This window comes from Mercurialis annua, linkage group LG7 (assembly GCF_937616625.2).
Source record: "Mercurialis annua linkage group LG7, ddMerAnnu1.2, whole genome shotgun sequence".
Lineage (NCBI taxonomy): Eukaryota > Viridiplantae > Streptophyta > Magnoliopsida > Malpighiales > Euphorbiaceae > Mercurialis > Mercurialis annua.
In genome coordinates, this window is record NC_065576.1 from 4001111 (window position 1) to 4019399 (window position 18289).

At 32.9% G+C, this 18289-nt stretch overlaps 1 protein-coding gene across 4 annotated transcripts; it reads right to left on the reverse strand.

Annotated features, from left to right (window-relative positions):
* Positions 1 to 759: 759 nt before the first annotated feature.
* Positions 760 to 17338, reverse strand: LOC126655218 (calmodulin-interacting protein 111). Of its 4 annotated transcripts, XM_050349281.2 has the most exons (12): positions 16905 to 17337; positions 16350 to 16502; positions 14482 to 14853; positions 13976 to 14385; positions 10897 to 11101; positions 6629 to 6836; positions 3449 to 3885; positions 2495 to 2921; positions 2205 to 2285; positions 1890 to 2080; positions 1619 to 1809; positions 760 to 1052 (listed from the first exon to the last, which is right to left on the reverse strand). In XM_050349281.2, exons 1-12 carry the CDS (start codon positions 17154 to 17156, stop codon positions 983 to 985), a joined length of 2997 nt encoding a protein of 998 aa, XP_050205238.1. In that variant the 5' UTR covers positions 17157 to 17337; the 3' UTR covers positions 760 to 982. The 4 variants fall into 4 exon arrangements, with proteins under 4 accessions (XP_050205238.1, XP_050205237.1, XP_050205239.1 ...); XM_050349280.2 differs by having other exon boundaries at positions 13976 to 14853; XM_050349282.2 differs by lacking the exons at positions 760 to 1052; positions 1619 to 1809 and having other exon boundaries at positions 1896 to 2080; positions 2170 to 2285; positions 13976 to 14853; positions 16905 to 17338.
* Between the last annotated feature and the right edge of the window lie 951 nt (positions 17339 to 18289).

The window sequence follows — 18289 nt, forward strand, 5'->3', positions numbered from 1 at the left end:
TCGGAATCGGAAGTTAACTCATGTCGGTTTTTAGTTTATTTATAAAATTAATTAAGAATTTAAATTAGTTTTAATTTAATTAAAAAAATTGCTAGTTTTCAAAGATGAAGGATGTTTGTGTACTTTTCCAAATAGAAAATAATATAGTTTTACCCTTAGATTTAGTAGTTTGGATGATCTCATCCTTCAAGTAAATAATTGTTAAAAATTGCCAAATTGGGATACAATTGAAAACGGAAAATTGAAAAGTGGATAAAATTGACAACTTTTCAATAATGTCAAAGTGGAATTGAAAAAAAGTCTAAAAATCAGGAATTTTTGAATGATTAGGCCTTTTTAATATACTTTGCTTAACCAACCATTCGATGAAAATAATGATCATTCATCCAGCAACTACAAATGAACAGATAAAAGTTACTTTGTAAAAAATAAAAAATAAACAACCATAGAAATCCCCATAGAGATATATTAATTTTATTATTAATAATATAATATATACTTTGATGTTTAAACTATTTCCTCAAAAAAATATTAACCAATTTATAGACTCAAAGTATATTAAATATAATACATAAATTAAACAAAAAAAACCTGTAATTTTATAAAAGAAAGATAGTACTATTAAATAATTTTGTAAAAACTATCAAGCACTAAAATTATATTTAGTTTATAAAATAGAATACATATGATATAAAGTAGTTAATCTTACGGAATAAATAGTTATTCTTACTTTTTAGAAGAATACTTATTCCGTAAAAATTATAAAATAGCATTACTATTGCATTGATTGCATTGATTAATAGGAACAAAAATGGAAAATGGGCAGAAAGAAACCCACATGAGACCCATAACCGTCTTACCAACTTATGAAAAAACAAAATTAGAGTTTGATGGCAATATACATAATATTTTCTATTTCTTCACCTATTCCTTGTCCTATCTTATACTTGAATTTGCCTTTATCGTGCGATAATTCTTGATCTCACTCGTCAAAAAAGTATGTGCTCACAGCTTGCGCTGCAAAGCAAATTGCTGCAGCGTTTAAAAGAAACCTGCAGCAGATTTTAAACCAGGAGCTCAGAAGTTGAAAACATACGATTTCAAGCGCATCCTGCCACATGACAGGAGCAAATAAAAATAAACAAATAAAGCATCAGTTGGTGAAGAGATGCACAGCAGGGGAAATAAACAAGTTCAGTTTTGTTCTAATTGCTGTATTACTACTTAAACTAGAATGCATGAGATTTGATTTGATTCTTTTTTTCCATCAAATTTCTCCCAGTGCAATCCTAATTAAACTAACTGGAGTTAAAGCCAGACCACACCGAATTTATAAAGAGAAAAAGGAATTAAAACTTTTGAATGAAGGAATTTCAGTTATCTAACTAAGTTGAACTAAATCATTAAAATCTACAAAAGCAACAATTTTAGATGATAAAGCAACATTATATTATAATGTCAGGGAATGAGTTGCAATGAAAGATCTCGTACATCGAGGACTAAAGTACCAAACCATCAAGAAAGCTTAGAGACCTAAACAGTTAAATTAGGTTGAACCTCATGGCATTTTAGTAATTTACCTTTATAGAAAATGCATTTTAGAAGGATAAACAATTACCAGAAGCAGAACTTGTTTAAGCTGCTTGAGCTCTTTGAGTTTTCTTCTAACTGAACCTGTCTTTGATTAGAGGGAACAACCCTTTGAAATTGTGCATACAGCTCGTGATAAGACTCTGAATCTGATGGTTGGGCTTGCGTGATTGCAGTTTTTAAATGTTGCATTGTTACTTCTGAAGCATCAGTGCTCTCCTAGTAACATGGAAAATCTAAAATCAGATAAATGAATAAAATTGAAGGGCTGAACATAATATGGGAAGAACTTGAAATACCGTAATGGCTACAATTGCTGCTTCCCGACAAATGGATGATATATCTGCTCCAGTACATCCCTCAGTAAGATGAGCTAGCTCTTCTATGCAAACATCAGAACTGCAAGGAATTTTACGCAAATGGATGCGAAATATGTCTTCCCTATCAGTTATATTTGGAGGTCCAACATATAGAAGACGATCAAATCGGCCTGCTCAGATCAAATCTAATGAGGAAGGAGCCACAATTTAAAAAACCGAACGTGATATGGAAATAAAAGACTCGACAGGTGCAGCATGCCTGTAGAATATCCAAGAGAGGAAGAGATGGAGCACCTGGTCTCAAAATGGCAGGATCAATCTTGTCAGGGCGATTCGTGGCAGCAATAACAGTAACATTAACCCTTTCATGCAAACCTGAATTAAGCAATCATGAGCAATCAGGTTATATGAAGTAGAACACATGATTTACAAACCCAAAACAATAAGTTGGTAATTTCCCTTGCCAAATGAGTTATAAGCATGTTCGAGAAAGAGATATGGCAATCCTCGATAGAAGTACTATTTTATCCAATGATTTTTTTTGTCTGAAGTAACAAAATATTAGGGGAAAACACATCACTAACCATCCAATTCAACAAGAAGTTGAGACATAACCCTATCAGAAACTGAAACCCCATCACCTTCCTTCCCACGAGTAACAGCAAGACCATCAATTTCATCAAAAAAAATGATTGACGGTGCATTGGCATTGGCCTTTGCAAACAAAGATCTCACAGCCTTCTCTGATTCACCAACCCATTTGCTAAAAAGTTCTGGCCCTTTCACTGCAAAGAAATTTAATCCAGCTTCAGAAGCTACAGCACGTGCCATGAGAGTTTTGCTGCAACCAGGAGGACCAAACATCAATATTCCTGTTGGAGGACATATACCAAGCCGTTGGAATGCATCTTGATGTTGTTGAGGCCATTCCACTGCTTCTATCAATTGAGCTTTTACCTCCTTTTGGCCACCTACATCTTCCCAATTAACATTTGGAACCTCGAGCATTACCTAAAGTAGAACAAGAGATCAAAGAATGGTTAATTGGATAAATTAGCAACACGGCCAAAACCATCCAACATTGACTAAAAGTTAATTCAGAGTGATAATTAAATGAGATAAATTTGACATGTAAGAAGGATACTGAAGGCTGTGGAGAACCAGAAACAAGTGTATACTGATTTTTCAAGAGTTATGCCAAACAGGTTGGGTAAATTGCTAATATCGTGTCAAGATTCTGGTATAAGTGCTAAAAAGCCATGCCCTCAAAAGAATGGAAGCAGCCTAGCCTTTAGAATGTTTCTAATTATCAAAAGCTAACAAACATCATTTGTCCAACAAATACAAATGTTACCATTTCATTCAAGGTCTGCATGTATTAAGCCAAAATTAATCATCTAATTCAAAGCCATCCACAATAAAAAAAAAATCCTCATAACCACAATAATAAAATAATAGGGCTGTATGTAATGGAGGATCTAAGCTCCAATAGATTACCTAGAAAAAATTATTAAACAATATGGAAATATCAATCATACCTCCCGCATGGCACTAGGCCTCACTTTCATTCTTGCCTTCTCAAAATCTTCAAATCCGAAACTCAACATATTTCCTCCACCTACTTTAATTGTCTCACTAGTAGTAATGCTATTCTCCAAGGAAGCGGGCAAAGCTTGGGGAATTGAAGATGCGGAATCTTCACATGCATAACTAGATCCTTTCTGCATGCTTTCGAAATGAGTTTCATATACTGTAGATGATCCAATAAAATGCAAATTATTATGAAATTTTCTGTACTTAGCATACTGCCTGAGACAAATCAATGCCGCCTCATTGCATAGAGCAGCTAAGTCAGCACCCACATAGCCATGTGTAGCCACAGCAAGTTGTTGGACTTGCAAATCTGAAAGTTCATGCTTCATTCGACTGAGAAGTGCATTCAATATCTCCAATCGTTGCTTTGGTGTCGGGACACCTGTTTACAATAAACGAAGATAAATATGCATGGAACACTAAGAAAGACTGTGTAATCACTTGAATGTATACCAAAAGAATATGGAGTAATCTATATTTCAGATTGAACACTAAGTTTTTCATAATTCTCCAAGCTCCTTGATTCATATAAATAATGAAAGAGCGCATCTTTACAATTACACTTAAATAATTTCTTGTCCTCGTAACTTCTCTCCTTCCTGCTCCTCCTACCATTTAAATTTTCTCCCTCCTCTTATTTAACTTTTTCGTCCATCGCAAACACGTAACCTATGTGGCAACTTTGCTATTTTCCTCATATTGCATAAAAATATGGGTCTATTTTGCAATTTCAATAAAAGGAACTTACAGATATTATAATAAATGACTCAACTTTAGGCCTCACGCCTCAGTATATGCAGATTTTGTATCAATTTCATGACTTCCATATAAAAAGTTGCAAGGAAAGAAAAAAAATTCTAGATCAGCAACCATTTCCTCTTTGATCATTACTTCTAAGATCACTCTAATGAGAAACAATAAAAATACATTCATATTACATCCATCCAGCCACAAATCCGTATAATGTCAATTATATGTCTAGGCTGCATTAACTCATCGACTGGTGGGGGAAATTGCATTTAAGGACACTTAAAACATGCAAATTCACATTAATGTTTACATTTGAGACTCAGTTTCTTCAATGCTTGTGACATAAGCATGTGTAGTTACTTGATTGTGATCTTGATGCATTAGAATTAGCAATTTCTAGATGGAATGATGGATCCTAGAGGTATTAAGCAAAACTTCCGGTGATGCATATTATAATAGAGAAAACAATGATGCTTTCGCATAAGAATTATCGAGACATTGACACCTAATAACTGAAAAAATTACTGAAGGTGTAAGGCTGATGTAGGACAACTTTGAATAACTTGTTCCAGGTCTGGAAATAGGAGAAAAGGAAGACGAATCTTCTAAGAGTGACACATAGAAGGGTTTAGGCAATCAAACCTAAAGGGGTCTAAGAAAATTGCATCTAAGATTGGTTGAATTAAATCAACAAAATTCAAAGTAGTTTAATGCTCATTAATTCTCTCTATCAAAAAAAAGTATTTATAGACTCAAAAGAAACCCTAATACTACTAGAATTAGTAACCTTAAACTAGGGAAATTAAACTAAGACTAACTAAAAGAATTCTAAACTAATTAAAATGCCTAAACAAAACTTTATAAAATAGAAACTTCCAAAATACTGTTCAAGCAAAATTTGAAATTGTAGAAATGCACTTTGGGTGTTAAAATTGTTAATACTAGACCAAAATTCTTGGTTTTCTAATCATTATTTTTCCTTGACTTCTTCATTATATGCATTATTCTATCTGGTTGGAGAAAACTAGATTGAAGTGCCTAATAAGTAAAGATAATACAATGTCTTCCATTTTTCCTGGAAGTTGGCAGAAATCAAAACATTTGAAATCTTCTTCTCGAATCATCCATGAACTCATTGGGAATAACAAAGTCAATCTTTTTGACACAAGATATAGGCAACACACCAATTTGGGCTTCTTTGGCATCTTGAACAACAAAGTTGATCTTCTTTGTCTCTTCCACTTGTATATAATCATCAAGTAAAGGTTTTGGCTGCTGCCTAGGTAGTTTCTCCTTTATGTTAACTGTTTTTTCATGATTTAATTTCTTGAACCTGCAAATTTTTGGATATGATTGACTGTCCAATGATTTGGGACTGCCGGTTTGATTTTCTACTCCTTTTCCATAATGAACTGCTTGTTCAATGAGTTCTTTTGGTTGCTGTCTTTGTTCTTTTATGATCCTGTGAACAGCTTGTAAAGTTTGTTTTTGTGGCTGGCTTTTGTGAAAAAACACTCGAGTATTAGTAGATTTGAAACTCGGACCACTGCTTTGGAGGAATTCTTTCAAGCAGCTTTTGCATGCTAGCTTTCAAGAAAAGCCATCTTACTTTGCAAGTTTCTAAACCTTCTTTTGTTATTAGTTTGTGCACATTAACTTCTTGTTGAAAAATATTAATCTGTTGCCTAAAAGCATCAACCTTTGAGTTTACCTCAGTATTTGATGACACCATTATTGTGGAAATTTAGTAACGAGCTTCAAGGATCTTGAAACTTTTATACCAAATTGATATAGTATGGAAAACTATGTTTGAGTAGCAAAGCAGCGGAAGCTAACCTTAAATTCACAATTTTATGTCTGGAAAATAAGAGTAAAGAAAGATAACTCTCTAAGATTCACACCTAGAAGGATTTAGGCAATTACACCTAAAGGGGTCCAAGACTAGTTTAGGGAACTATTGAGAAAACAATAATTAGGAAAAAGACTAGGACTTATTAGCAAGATTGTAAGGCTCTATATAAACCCAAGATGTCAATATATAAAATACAACAAAACAATATATTAAAACTAAGTTCTATTGAAAGTTTAAACTAACATAGATAAAAGTGGAAACATTTGGATTTTCTAGGTCAATAGGCCTAAATTAAATGATTCTAGAAATACTGCTCCAGAAAAGATGGAAATTACAGAAATACCTTTGGATGTTAAGATTGTTAATACCAGACCACAATTCTAAGTTTTCTAATTCTTTGATTTTCCTTCTTTTTTTGACTTCTTATCATCGGCCTTACAGCTTAATCATCACTTAAACGTATCATATTTTGCAACATCAGGAGAATGCAATAAAAAAATGGGAAAAAGACTAGTTATATTACCGATTTCAATTTCCCTGTCAAATCTTCCAGGCCGTCTCAATGCAGGATCAACGCTATCAAGTCTGTTTGTAGCACCAATTATAAGTACCCCATCAATCCTACATACTCCATCCATCAAATTCAGTAATGTAGCTACCATTCTGTGAGATAGTTCTTCACCTCCATCTTTCCGAGCTGGTGCTATAGCATCCAACTCATCAATGAACACCTGGAGAAAGACTTTATTGGTCAACCATCTAGGTATAAGAAGAGTAAATTCTGAGATTTACAAGGCTGGCATCTAAAATCAAATAAAAAATTCATATTGACAAGCAGCAACCCATATAACAGTCTAGACATGATAAGCTTTCTCTACAAAGTCATAATAGGTGGAAAAAATCATATAAAACAAATAAATACTTCAGAGTTCAATCTGTTGAGCCACTTAGTCAAACTAGCTATTCTATTCTGTAGCTCCAAACATGAATATCAGTTAACCAAACTGAATATCAATAATGAAATGATAAACTAATCCCATGAGTCCATGACAGAATTTTTATGAAGTTTCAAAAATGAACAAATTAAGACACATTATTTTCCCTCTTTCCTATAAGTTTAGATATTAAATTAGTTTTCCACGTACTAGGTGTTGAAATTAGAGCAACATGCCCACCTTAATTGAAAAGTATAAAAAGCACATGTCATACAATATAAGTAGCCAATCATTGCTAATTTAATGAATAAAATAAATAATCACTGGTTGATAAACAAACTATATGGTAAGCAAACAGTTCTAGCAAATGAATCAGACTAAACATTACTGGTTTTGGAGGCCAGGTAGAAGTCACTGTGGGTAGGCAGTAGGGCGAGCAAGATGATACAAGCTAAGAAATTTACACTAGAATATTTGTTAAGAATATGAAAATGACAACTAAATCTAATACTTTTTGATTGAAGACAAACCTAAAATCTACCTGCATAGTATCATACTTTAGTGAATGAAACTTATAAGAAGAGAAATCGGAGTTCTTGCATTATTTTTTGCCTTTCATCTATACCAGATGTTAAAGTGGGAAATCCCACATTGGTTGTGTGTGTGAGTGGACATGTGTTTATATATTGGTTGGGCACCTCCACTTAACACCAATTGGTTTTAAGATGGAATCTGACATGGTATCAGAGCCTTGTCCATTCACACAATTTGAGTTTGGCCCGGCCCACGTGAGATTTACGTGAGGGGGACTATGTTGCTTGGCCCGTACACGCTACGCGTGAGGGGGAGTGTTAAAGTGGGAAATCCCACATTGGTTGTGTGTGTGAGTGGACATGTGTTTATATATTGGTTGGGCACCTCCACTTAACACCAATTGGTTTTAAGATGGAATCTGACACCAGACAGGAAAGCCACAAAATGAAGTACCAAAGTGTTCCCCTGCCAATCCTTTCCGGCATTTATTTTATAATACTGATAACCATGTCATTCATTTCAGCTTCACTACTAAAAAAATTCCTTTATCATTCTAATTTACTATTTAGAAGGTTATTCATACAACTAATGGCACTTTATTTCAAGATTCGATGATCTTGAATTGAATAAACACAATAATCTGTCAACAGCAAGCAATGAACAAAGTGTTTGGTACTGTTAAGAGCTAGTTTGACTGTAGTTTCAAATTAAAACAACGCATATAGTCTATATTGTGTAATTCTCACAATACTTTAGGTAGCTAGCTGGAAAAGAAATTTTAAAAAAAAAAATCTTGATCCTGCAAACTTGAATGCTACTCAAGAACTATCTCTGTTAGCTAATTTTGGCTCTTGCTTTCAAGAAGCAATAACTAAAATTCATAATCTTTTGTTTACAAAAAAAAATCTTTTGTTTATATAAATTAATATTATTTTCTTGGGAAGAGGTGGTACCACAGTGGAAAGGAACAAGATCATAGGTCCACTCAGCTATATTATGTCTCTGAGGTCTGAACTATGGGGTCGAAACATATTTGCAGGAAAATAAATGGAGTTTTGAATTGAAAATTAAGTTCACAATAAGAAGCCAAAATTAGTACTTGCAAAACTGTCTAAAGGGTGGCGCCTATTAGGGTTCAGTTGGGTTCTTGACTTACCAAACATCAAATTAATCAAATTCTTTAGTTTTCAGACAAATTGAAACAGTAGGAAGAAAAACAAAGCCTAACTGAGCTAAACCAGTACAAGTGAGCTAAACCAATACAAGTGACTTCATTCAGAAAGGAAATATGTCAAACTAGATTAATTTTTTTCACTGCCAGATTTGACATTTAAGCAAAAGATCCAATTTGAACATAAAATTAGAAGGGAAAAAAATTATACATGACAATGCTCTACAATACCACATATAAACAAATTTCAAGAAATAAAGGAGAAGAAATATTCAAATGTAAAGAATAGCTGCCACAGTTGCACAAAAACTTGTCAAATCTTATGTTTTAATGTTTTGTTTCCATTTTCAGAAACATTTCTGAATCTTAATACTGATTATATATTCTTATAAGAAATATCGTTTCGCCATTTTCCATCTGTTATATTCCATCTTAAAACCAATTGGTATCAAGTGGAGAGGCCCAACTGATATATAAATACATGTTCATTCACACTTATAACAGATGTGGGATTATCCCACTTTAACACTCCCCCTCACACGTAGCGTGACCGAGTAGAGCAACAGATCCCCTTCACGCATCGCGTGGGCCGGGCCAAATACAGATTTCAGATTGTGTGAATGGACAAGGCTCTGTACCACGTTCGATTCCATCTTAAAACCAATTGGTATCAAGTGGAGAGGCCCAACTGATATATAAATACATGTTCATTCACACTTATAACAGATGTGGGATTATCCCACTTTTAACACCGTCTAAGCATTTCCCATTTCAACATTTTTGTTTCCATACAACATAGTTGGGATGTTACAAGAATCACTCCTAGAAAAAGTAATTTTTTTTCGTCTATGCAAATAGGCACTCATAAAGAAGTAGGAACTTGGAATCATGTCTGAACATTCACTAAGAAATCCAAAGAAGAAATCATGAACAAAGAAGAATCAGTACAGGTAAAGAGACTGTGAGAAAGAGAGAGAAGAATGGTTAATTAATAATAGTAAACTAGGTTTTGCCGTTTTGACAAAATATAGTGAAGGGGTTTTATGATATCCAGTACTAGTTTGTTATGCAACAGCATATATGCGTATACAACCATATAAACCAGAAGTCAAGAAATTTAAATACAGTTTTAAGGATTATTTGCAAATAGAAGCTCAACCATTACTTTTTTAACAATTTAAGCACAAGATTTGAAAGTTGGCGCCTTATAGCCCCACCTTTTATTTTTTGGCATTTATAGCCCAAAAACAAATTTTCATTCACCAAATGATGTCGTTTTTGACAGTTTTTAATGAATGAAACAACACCGGATAGTGACGTTGGGCTACAAAATGCCAAAAAATGAAAGGAGAGGCTACAATTACCGTACTTAAATTGCTAAAAAGGTGAAAGATTAGACTTTTATTTGCAAATAACCCCAAATTTAAATGACAATGAATTCAAAATAAAATAGCAGAAATATGTCAGTCGGCTTGGTTTTTCGGATTATCCAATAATGCGCATCCCTACTACCACCCAACAAAGAAAGAAAACCAACCTGCTTTAGAATATAAAAAACATGAAACATCTTAGCAGGCTAGCACAAAATAGTTTGTATGAACATGTCAAAAGAAGTTAGCATGAAAATCTATAAAAAGCCCACCTCCCCCCAAAATTTGAAGGTCAATTAACTAATTGTCCAGGGGTAATAGTAGTAGGTGCTTCATTCTGTTGACTTCATATTTTGAGTACCAGTAAGGCTATGTTTGGTTCATGGAATAGGTCCGGAATAGAATAGTTATTCCGCATTGAATAACTATTTCTCACTTTGGTTCATGGAATAGTAATTCCATGGAATTATTATTCCATAATTTCGTGGAATAACTACTACTCTCAGAAAGTAAAGAATAATTATTCCATTCCTCATGGAATAACTATTCTATTTCATGCTATTCCAATCCATGAACCAAACATGCCCTAAATTAAATGTGCATGCCAAAGCTTTAGACAGCAATATTTAGAAAGAAAATTAAAATGTCAATTTTTTGCAGTTTCAGACAATAGAGCTACTCAATTTGAAGTTATACATTCAGCCCTAAGAAAGAAAGTTTTACCAAAAAAGTAGAGGTAAAGTTTCAACAAAAATCAAGACAGTGAGGAGAGAAATCTAACCACAGCAGGTGCATCTCGACTAGCTGAAGAAAACACTTCATGGATTGCCTGCTCACTTTCTCCATGATATTGACTAATTATCTCAGGTCCGTTGACAGAGAAAAGGCTGACACCAGCATCACGTACACATAATCGAGCCAAAGAGGTCTTCCCTGTTCCAGGCGGGCCATGAAGAAGTACTCCCTTTACTGGTCGTAAACCATAACTAAATAGTTATGTGAATGATCAATACTCGAAGTTCAACAAGCAGGTAAATATAAAAGGTGTCGTGAATAATTTATTACAGTTATACAAAAAGGAAAGAACAATATCATTAAAATGTCTAGGCTATCACTCCTCTTCCATAAAGGCCCCTTATTTTCCATGCTTACTTGAAGAAGATGGCCATAATCTTAAGACTTGGCTTGCCTTAAACTAAATGCCAAAAACAATTAGAATCTCCATCTCTAGAATGACTAATAGGTTAATGAAAGATCAGTATCCAAAAGATATCTTGCTTATAGTTATCTCTGCTATTATCAACACCAATTTTTTTTGAAAAGAGAACTACAATTGGATGCTAAAATTTTGCAGTTTTGAATCTGCCATACCAATTGGTTGAAAAGTTGTTCCTTTTAATGGGATAATAACCCTATCTTTCACTCTTTCTCCCTCCCAAACAAAGCAAGCTTACATAAATAGGTTTGCATGACCATTCCTTACTTAAGAAAACCATACTTTATCGTGGCCTTAGCTTTTTCCTATCAAATAATCAATCTATCAAAAACTCAAATTATTAGAGGAGACTCTAATTAGTTTTATTATCTCTAACGCACACTCGCACGCAAATGCTCATCGCTCTTCGTCAGATAACCAATTCAACAAAAGTTCAAGTTGTTGGGTGAAACTTCAACAATAGTTTTATATTATCTTAACACACTCCCGCATACTAATGTCCATTGCGCTTGAAGCGTGAACAAACAAACACACAGGTCCACTTCACTTTATGCTAAAATATTTTAATTAACCAAATGAGGATTTTCAAAGATCGAATTGTAGACCATCACATTATAGAGGCTCTGATACCATGTCAAAATAACTAATTCACTAAAAGCACAAAATGTTGGATGAAGCTTCAATAAGAGTTTTATTATCTTAACCGTCTTGAAGCATAAACATGCACAAACACATTTTACCTTCTTCATTTAATAAATCAAATAGGGATTGTCAAGGATTAAATTCTAGAACTATCAGACTGACGTTGACACTAGTCTGATAAAAGGCGTGGTAAAAAATTGTTCTAACATGCAGGCACTATTCTAGAAAATGTGGAATGATAGAAAGGTTGAATGAGAAGTCTATCAAATTTTAGATTTTTTTATTAATAATGGCAGGGGTATTTTGGTAATTTAAGTTTTTTGTAGGGATGGCACTAATGTAGCAGAAATCCAGTTGTTTATTTTTGTTACTGTGTGTTTAGAAGTCCTATTTAGTATAGAAGTTACTAATTAGTATTAGACTTATGTTTAGTAAGGGATTCTAAATCCTATTAGTATTAGGAATTTAGGATTAGATTAAATATATAAATACTAAATTTAATTTTATATTTCAACAGTTCAGTTTTCATAATCGAACACATCGTTGTTTCGGCAATTTTTTGTTAAAGAATTGTGATTCAATTCTCTAGGTGTGACCCGCAGGCCTTCTAAGTGTCTCTTAGAAAGTACTTCTACTTTTTTATAAGTTCAGGTCTGATTATCAGATAAATTTCCTCTGGAATGCAGCTCTTACTCTCAAAGTACTCATAAAATAAACCTACTTCAGCCTAGTGAACCGGTCTTACATCAGTTTTCTATCAGAGCTTAAAGATCCTTGAAGCATAACATAACTTCCACGACAGCAATGACGATGACGAGTGCTGAAATAAATTCAAAGGTTGAAGGATTTCAAAGACAAATTGATTGAGTGCAACAAAATAATGAGGCTACTTTTGCTGACTTACGGATTGGATTGATTAGAGCAACAAATGGTCTGGAAACAAGATTCAATGAATTGGTGACAACTAGACAAAACCTTCCCCAGCTCAACTACAAGCTGGTCAAGTTATTCTTCAGAGTCCAGCTGCACGGAATGGCCACCAACTGCAAGTTGTAGGCAGAAATCACAACACCATTTTTTTCAAAATTGACATCTTGAGCAAGATATGGTTGGAAATATCACTAAGAAAGTAAAGGTAGAAGTTCCAAACTTTGAAAGCAACATAAACCTTGCAGTATTTTATGATTGGCTGCATAGTATCGAATCCTATATTGATTGGTACAACATGATGGATAACTGAAGAGTCTGGTTAGTCAAAATGAAGATGATGATATTGGCAAAAGGATGGTGGTATGTCGTTGAATACGAATTAGAAAGGGTTGGACTTCCACCAACAACAACATGGCAAGATATGAAAATAAGATTGTGAGGGAAGTATTTGCCTTTCAATTATCTTGACAGGATGCGAGAACAAGCATATGTTCTAAAAAATGTTAAAAGTACGTTAGGGAGTTACTATAACAGGAAGTAAATAGTAGATATATTATAGACCAATTGACACTGATTGATTATGATTGATTCCTTTCTCAAATAGGATTTCCTTTATAGAATAAAGTTTTTCTACTTGTGTAAAAGCCTATATAGCTGGTGAGCATTATATACAATAAATTTATCCATTCTGTGTCTCCTAACTTGGTAACAGTGCGTTAACTCTAAAGAATAGAATTTTTATCTACCTAAAAAAGCTGTGCATTACTTCTGCCTAACAAAGCAGTGATCTCTGCCTAACGAAGTAGTCGCGTTGAAATTTGTGGGTCACCAATCTCAAAGATATCCTAATAGTCTACAACTTGAGTTTACTAGTAGTTCACCATGTTCAGATATAAAGATTCTTCATTCTTAAGTTTAACACTTGACAAAATAGATAAAAGAAAGCAAAGAGAAAAAACAAAAAACAAGGAAAACTGTTATAGGGTACTATAGCTCACCATTAGAGCAAGCAGCTTTCAGAAAATACAAGTTACTAAGAATATTCTAGGGGGAAAAGAATGCAATGACGTACCTCGACACATTATTCTCCATGGTTGACATAATTAGATTCTTCAGAACATCGTATTCTTTATCCAGGCCACCCAATATTTTGACCTCATTTCCCACAATATTTTCCACACGCTCCCTCTCAGTTTGCATATATGGCATACTGCTCTTGTAGGGAGTTTCAATTGCTGAATTCTTGGGTGGATGTAAGTACACTTTTGTATCATGATTTATGGAAAAGGCATTTTTTAAATACTCAACTGGTTCGGGGGACTTAGGAAGAACACCATTACCTCTTTCTTTTGTCAAATGTTTGTCTCCCAGCAATTCATTAGCACTTATGACACGGAAAATGCAAAGCTGCGAAAGTATAGGGATAGCCACAATATTTCCACATAATAGAATACGAGAATGCAACCACGAAGTAACACAAGCCTGCAAAAGTTGGTTTACATTTTCATCCTTTAAAACCTCTTTGATATCAAATGAACCAACATGAGTCTGATTTTGATTGGATAAATTAGATATTGCCTCTTTGCCTTTTGATGGACCTGATAGAATAGAACATGAAATGCTTAGCTTTGGTTGACACATTGGCGTCCTGGGAGATGATATCTTCCCATTATCAGATTCTCCGTGCATTTTTTCAGAATAATTCATTGATGACATCAAATCACTTATCAGTTGTACCCTATTCTTACTAAGAACCAGCTCCAAGTGCAGCTCATAACACTTGTGAAATGTAAGTGTGTCAATTTTTCGACCACCAGGATTAAGGTCGCCGTTTGTAAGACCACTTAGAAACTGATTTTGTAAAGGGTAAATAAAAATAACCCTTCCTGAAGCAGGACCTCCCATTGAATCAGAAAGGCTTGAAGATAACCGAACCTCATCCTTGGAAGTCTGGAGAAAAATGTTAGAATAGTTTACTTTTGGATTTCCTTTATATGGTGACATAAAACAACAAAAAATTGACAAAAAAATGAAAACGTAAAAGCTTAAATACTTCCCTTAATAGCCATAATGTTTACAATACACGGTCTTCTGTAAAACTTGTCCCTTAATGTTATTTACTATCACATGTATTAATTCAAAAATGATTTTATAAAATAAGAGCATCTCCAATGTTACTCTTTATTTTAAAGAGCATATTTATTAAAATAAAGAGCATTTTTAATATAAAGAGTAATATATTTCCATTTATTTCAATAGACTCTCTAATATTAACTTTTTATTTTTATAAATAATATTAAAAAATAAATAATATTAATAATATTGATTTATTTATTTATTTATTTATTCAGTTTTAAAATTCAAAAATATAAAACAATACATTTCAAATGAAAAATAACCAACTCATTTTAAAGTTTAAAATTTTATCTTTTTGACAATGAAGTAGACCGTGGAAATGGCTCTCCACATATAGAGAGTCATTTTCACTCTCTACTCTAAATTTAAATTTTAGAGAGTCCATTAGACTTTAAATTATTGATAAAACTCTTTAAATTAAAGAGTTTATCAATTTTGAAGAGGCTATTGGAGATGCTCTAACAGTGGCAATTTCAAAACGGAGTAATGCAACCTGATTGTGGAGAAGGGAAAATCCACCACACTAGAAATATATTTTAGAAAAACTCAGGAACAGCAGAATGACTAAGGAATACTTAGATAACAAATTAGGGGAATACATTCAGAAGAAGAGAGGCGATTTCAAAAAAAAAAAAAAAAAACTTGTGAGAGAGGCAATTCAAATCATCTCAAACTCAAATACTTGAAAAAAAAGTGAGAAATTAAACAAAAAGCCTTCAGATTTCAGTAAGGACTAATAATTCATCTCCTTGAGAAAATTAAAAGCAGAATAAAATTCAACCTTTCATAATATTCTTTTACAACGTGATCAACTCAACAAGCAAAGAAAAGTATGAAACTTAATACTATGACAAAATACATGACTACCAAATGTTCCATGATTTTCCAGACTACTTGGCCATTCAATATTTAGATAATTTCCAAATGGAAATAGCCAAAATCTATTTCCGGACGAATACACAATCTTTATGCAGCATTGGTAATCTTTTTTATAGTCTGGGAAACTTCTAATAGCATTATAGATAGCTTTATGACAAATCAAAAACAAATTCAAATTTGCCGATATGAATTAGTTTCATGTTTCAAAAGGAAAAGGACAAAGACAAAATGCATCAGATAGTCTTATAGACTGTTAAACTACTCGGAAAAAAAATTATTCTGAAAGGGTTAGTTCTACACTAAACTACACACATAGAACCACTGATAAATCATAAGGTCCATATCTCAAAACAGCTTTTTATAACAAATACTATGTTCTCTATACTTGTAAGTTAACTATAACGTTATTGATCTGAGGGAGCTATTCAAACCTTACAAGAAGGGAGAACAACAGCAAAAGCAAAATAGTTCCCGATTCCATGGTCTGTTTCATCAGGACACTCAAACTCAAACTTCCTTGAGCATTCACCATAAATTGAGCTAAGAGGGCTTGTATATTTTCTCCCTGATGCAGCAAGAGAAAGCTGGAACAAAAATAGAAGGATAAATTCAGAAACAAAGTTAATTACCGGAAAAAAAAATGATGAAAAAGAGAACACCAGCCCACAACTCTTATGAAGGCATGATAGTTTTAAGGACAATATTCCAACTAGATATTGTGCACTTAAAGTTATTATCGTAAATTTGAATATCTACGAACATATGAAACTCCAAAAGACAGCAATCACATTCCGGAAACAGCATATTGCAAACAAAGCATAAGCATTATTATCAGCATGTACTGCTACAAAAAAAGTATAATTATCAGCAGTAGGAAAAATACAATCATAAAACTGAAATCGAGCTTCTAAACAATAATCATTCACGCATTCAATACAGAATTACAACAAAAAATGAACTAGTTTCGAGGATTAGAGATGAGTTACCGATACAATAGAGCCAGGGGAAAGTGAGTGAGCAACCATAGAAGACTCAGAAATCCAAACTTTACAAGCTTTAGAATCAGACTCGACATCGGTGACTCGACCAATAAACGCTGATTGACCAATTACGGAAGGGAATCTGCTCGAGGCTTCTTCTAGACAAAGCCGTGCATCTTCCTCGCTGAATTCCGACTGCCCGGAGTTTGACAGTCCCGGTGATGTATTTGAATGCTTCTTCTTGGGTCTCGAAGGCATCTCTGCTGAATTCTCCAAAACTTTGGGATGATACTAATCGGATAAATAGTTTTGATGCTAATTTTGATACCGTCTAAAATTAACACAAGAGATATTTAATTCAATTTGCAGTCACCACAAAACCCTAAACCCCTGAAGAACTCAGTGGAAGGCTTTTTCGCTTAAACCCCTAAAAAATTTCAAAAAAGATTTCTTTTACCCCAAGATTTATAATTAGACCGAGTTAAATCAGATTTCTTTAATTATTATAAATACAAATTATTTAAATTTAAAATATATGATTTTATAAATAAAAAAAAATTATTATGCAAAATATAATTATAAATGATCGATGTTTACTCTCTATGAGGAAAAATAATATTTTTTATTTTAATCATAATTATTATTAAATTAAAATTATGTAATCAAAGTTTATAAAAAATATATTATTGTGTATATTTAAGTAATATTAATTAAATGTGTGATATATAATTATAATTGATTAATGGTTAGGTGTCTATAAAACAATTATGTTGTATGAAATAATTTTTTTAAATTTAAAAAAATGATAATTATTATAATTATTATGTAAATATATTAATTATTTATATTTTCATTAGTCAAATTTAATAAATAAAAAATATCATAAGATATTAAATCATATTATGTGAAATATAATAATGATAATAATAATAAATTTTAAAAATATGTAAAATAATTAATGTATGTTAGAGAGAAAAACAGATGAGTTGTGTATGAGAGAGAGAAAGAAATAAAAAGTGTGTTGTGTGTAAAAAAGTGTATTGTGTGAAAGATGATGAAAAAAAAAGTGTGTTATATTAGGTTTTACCAATTCAACTTGTTTGATCAGTTTTTTCATTTTTGGATTTTTACATATGATTGTATCGGACACTAAGCTGGTTTCCCGTTAATCCGATTCAATCAACCAGTCCGGTCCAATTTTCAAAACTTTGATTATGCTACTTTATTTATTATTCATTTAATATTGACAAGTAAATATTATTTTACTTTTTTGCACATACGGTCCCTATACTAAATTATTACATCATTAAATCTATCCACTACCATTTTCAGTAACATAGTGTCCCTCTGTAAACAAAAGTTAGCGAGTGTTGTTCTCGTTTTGGTTTGTG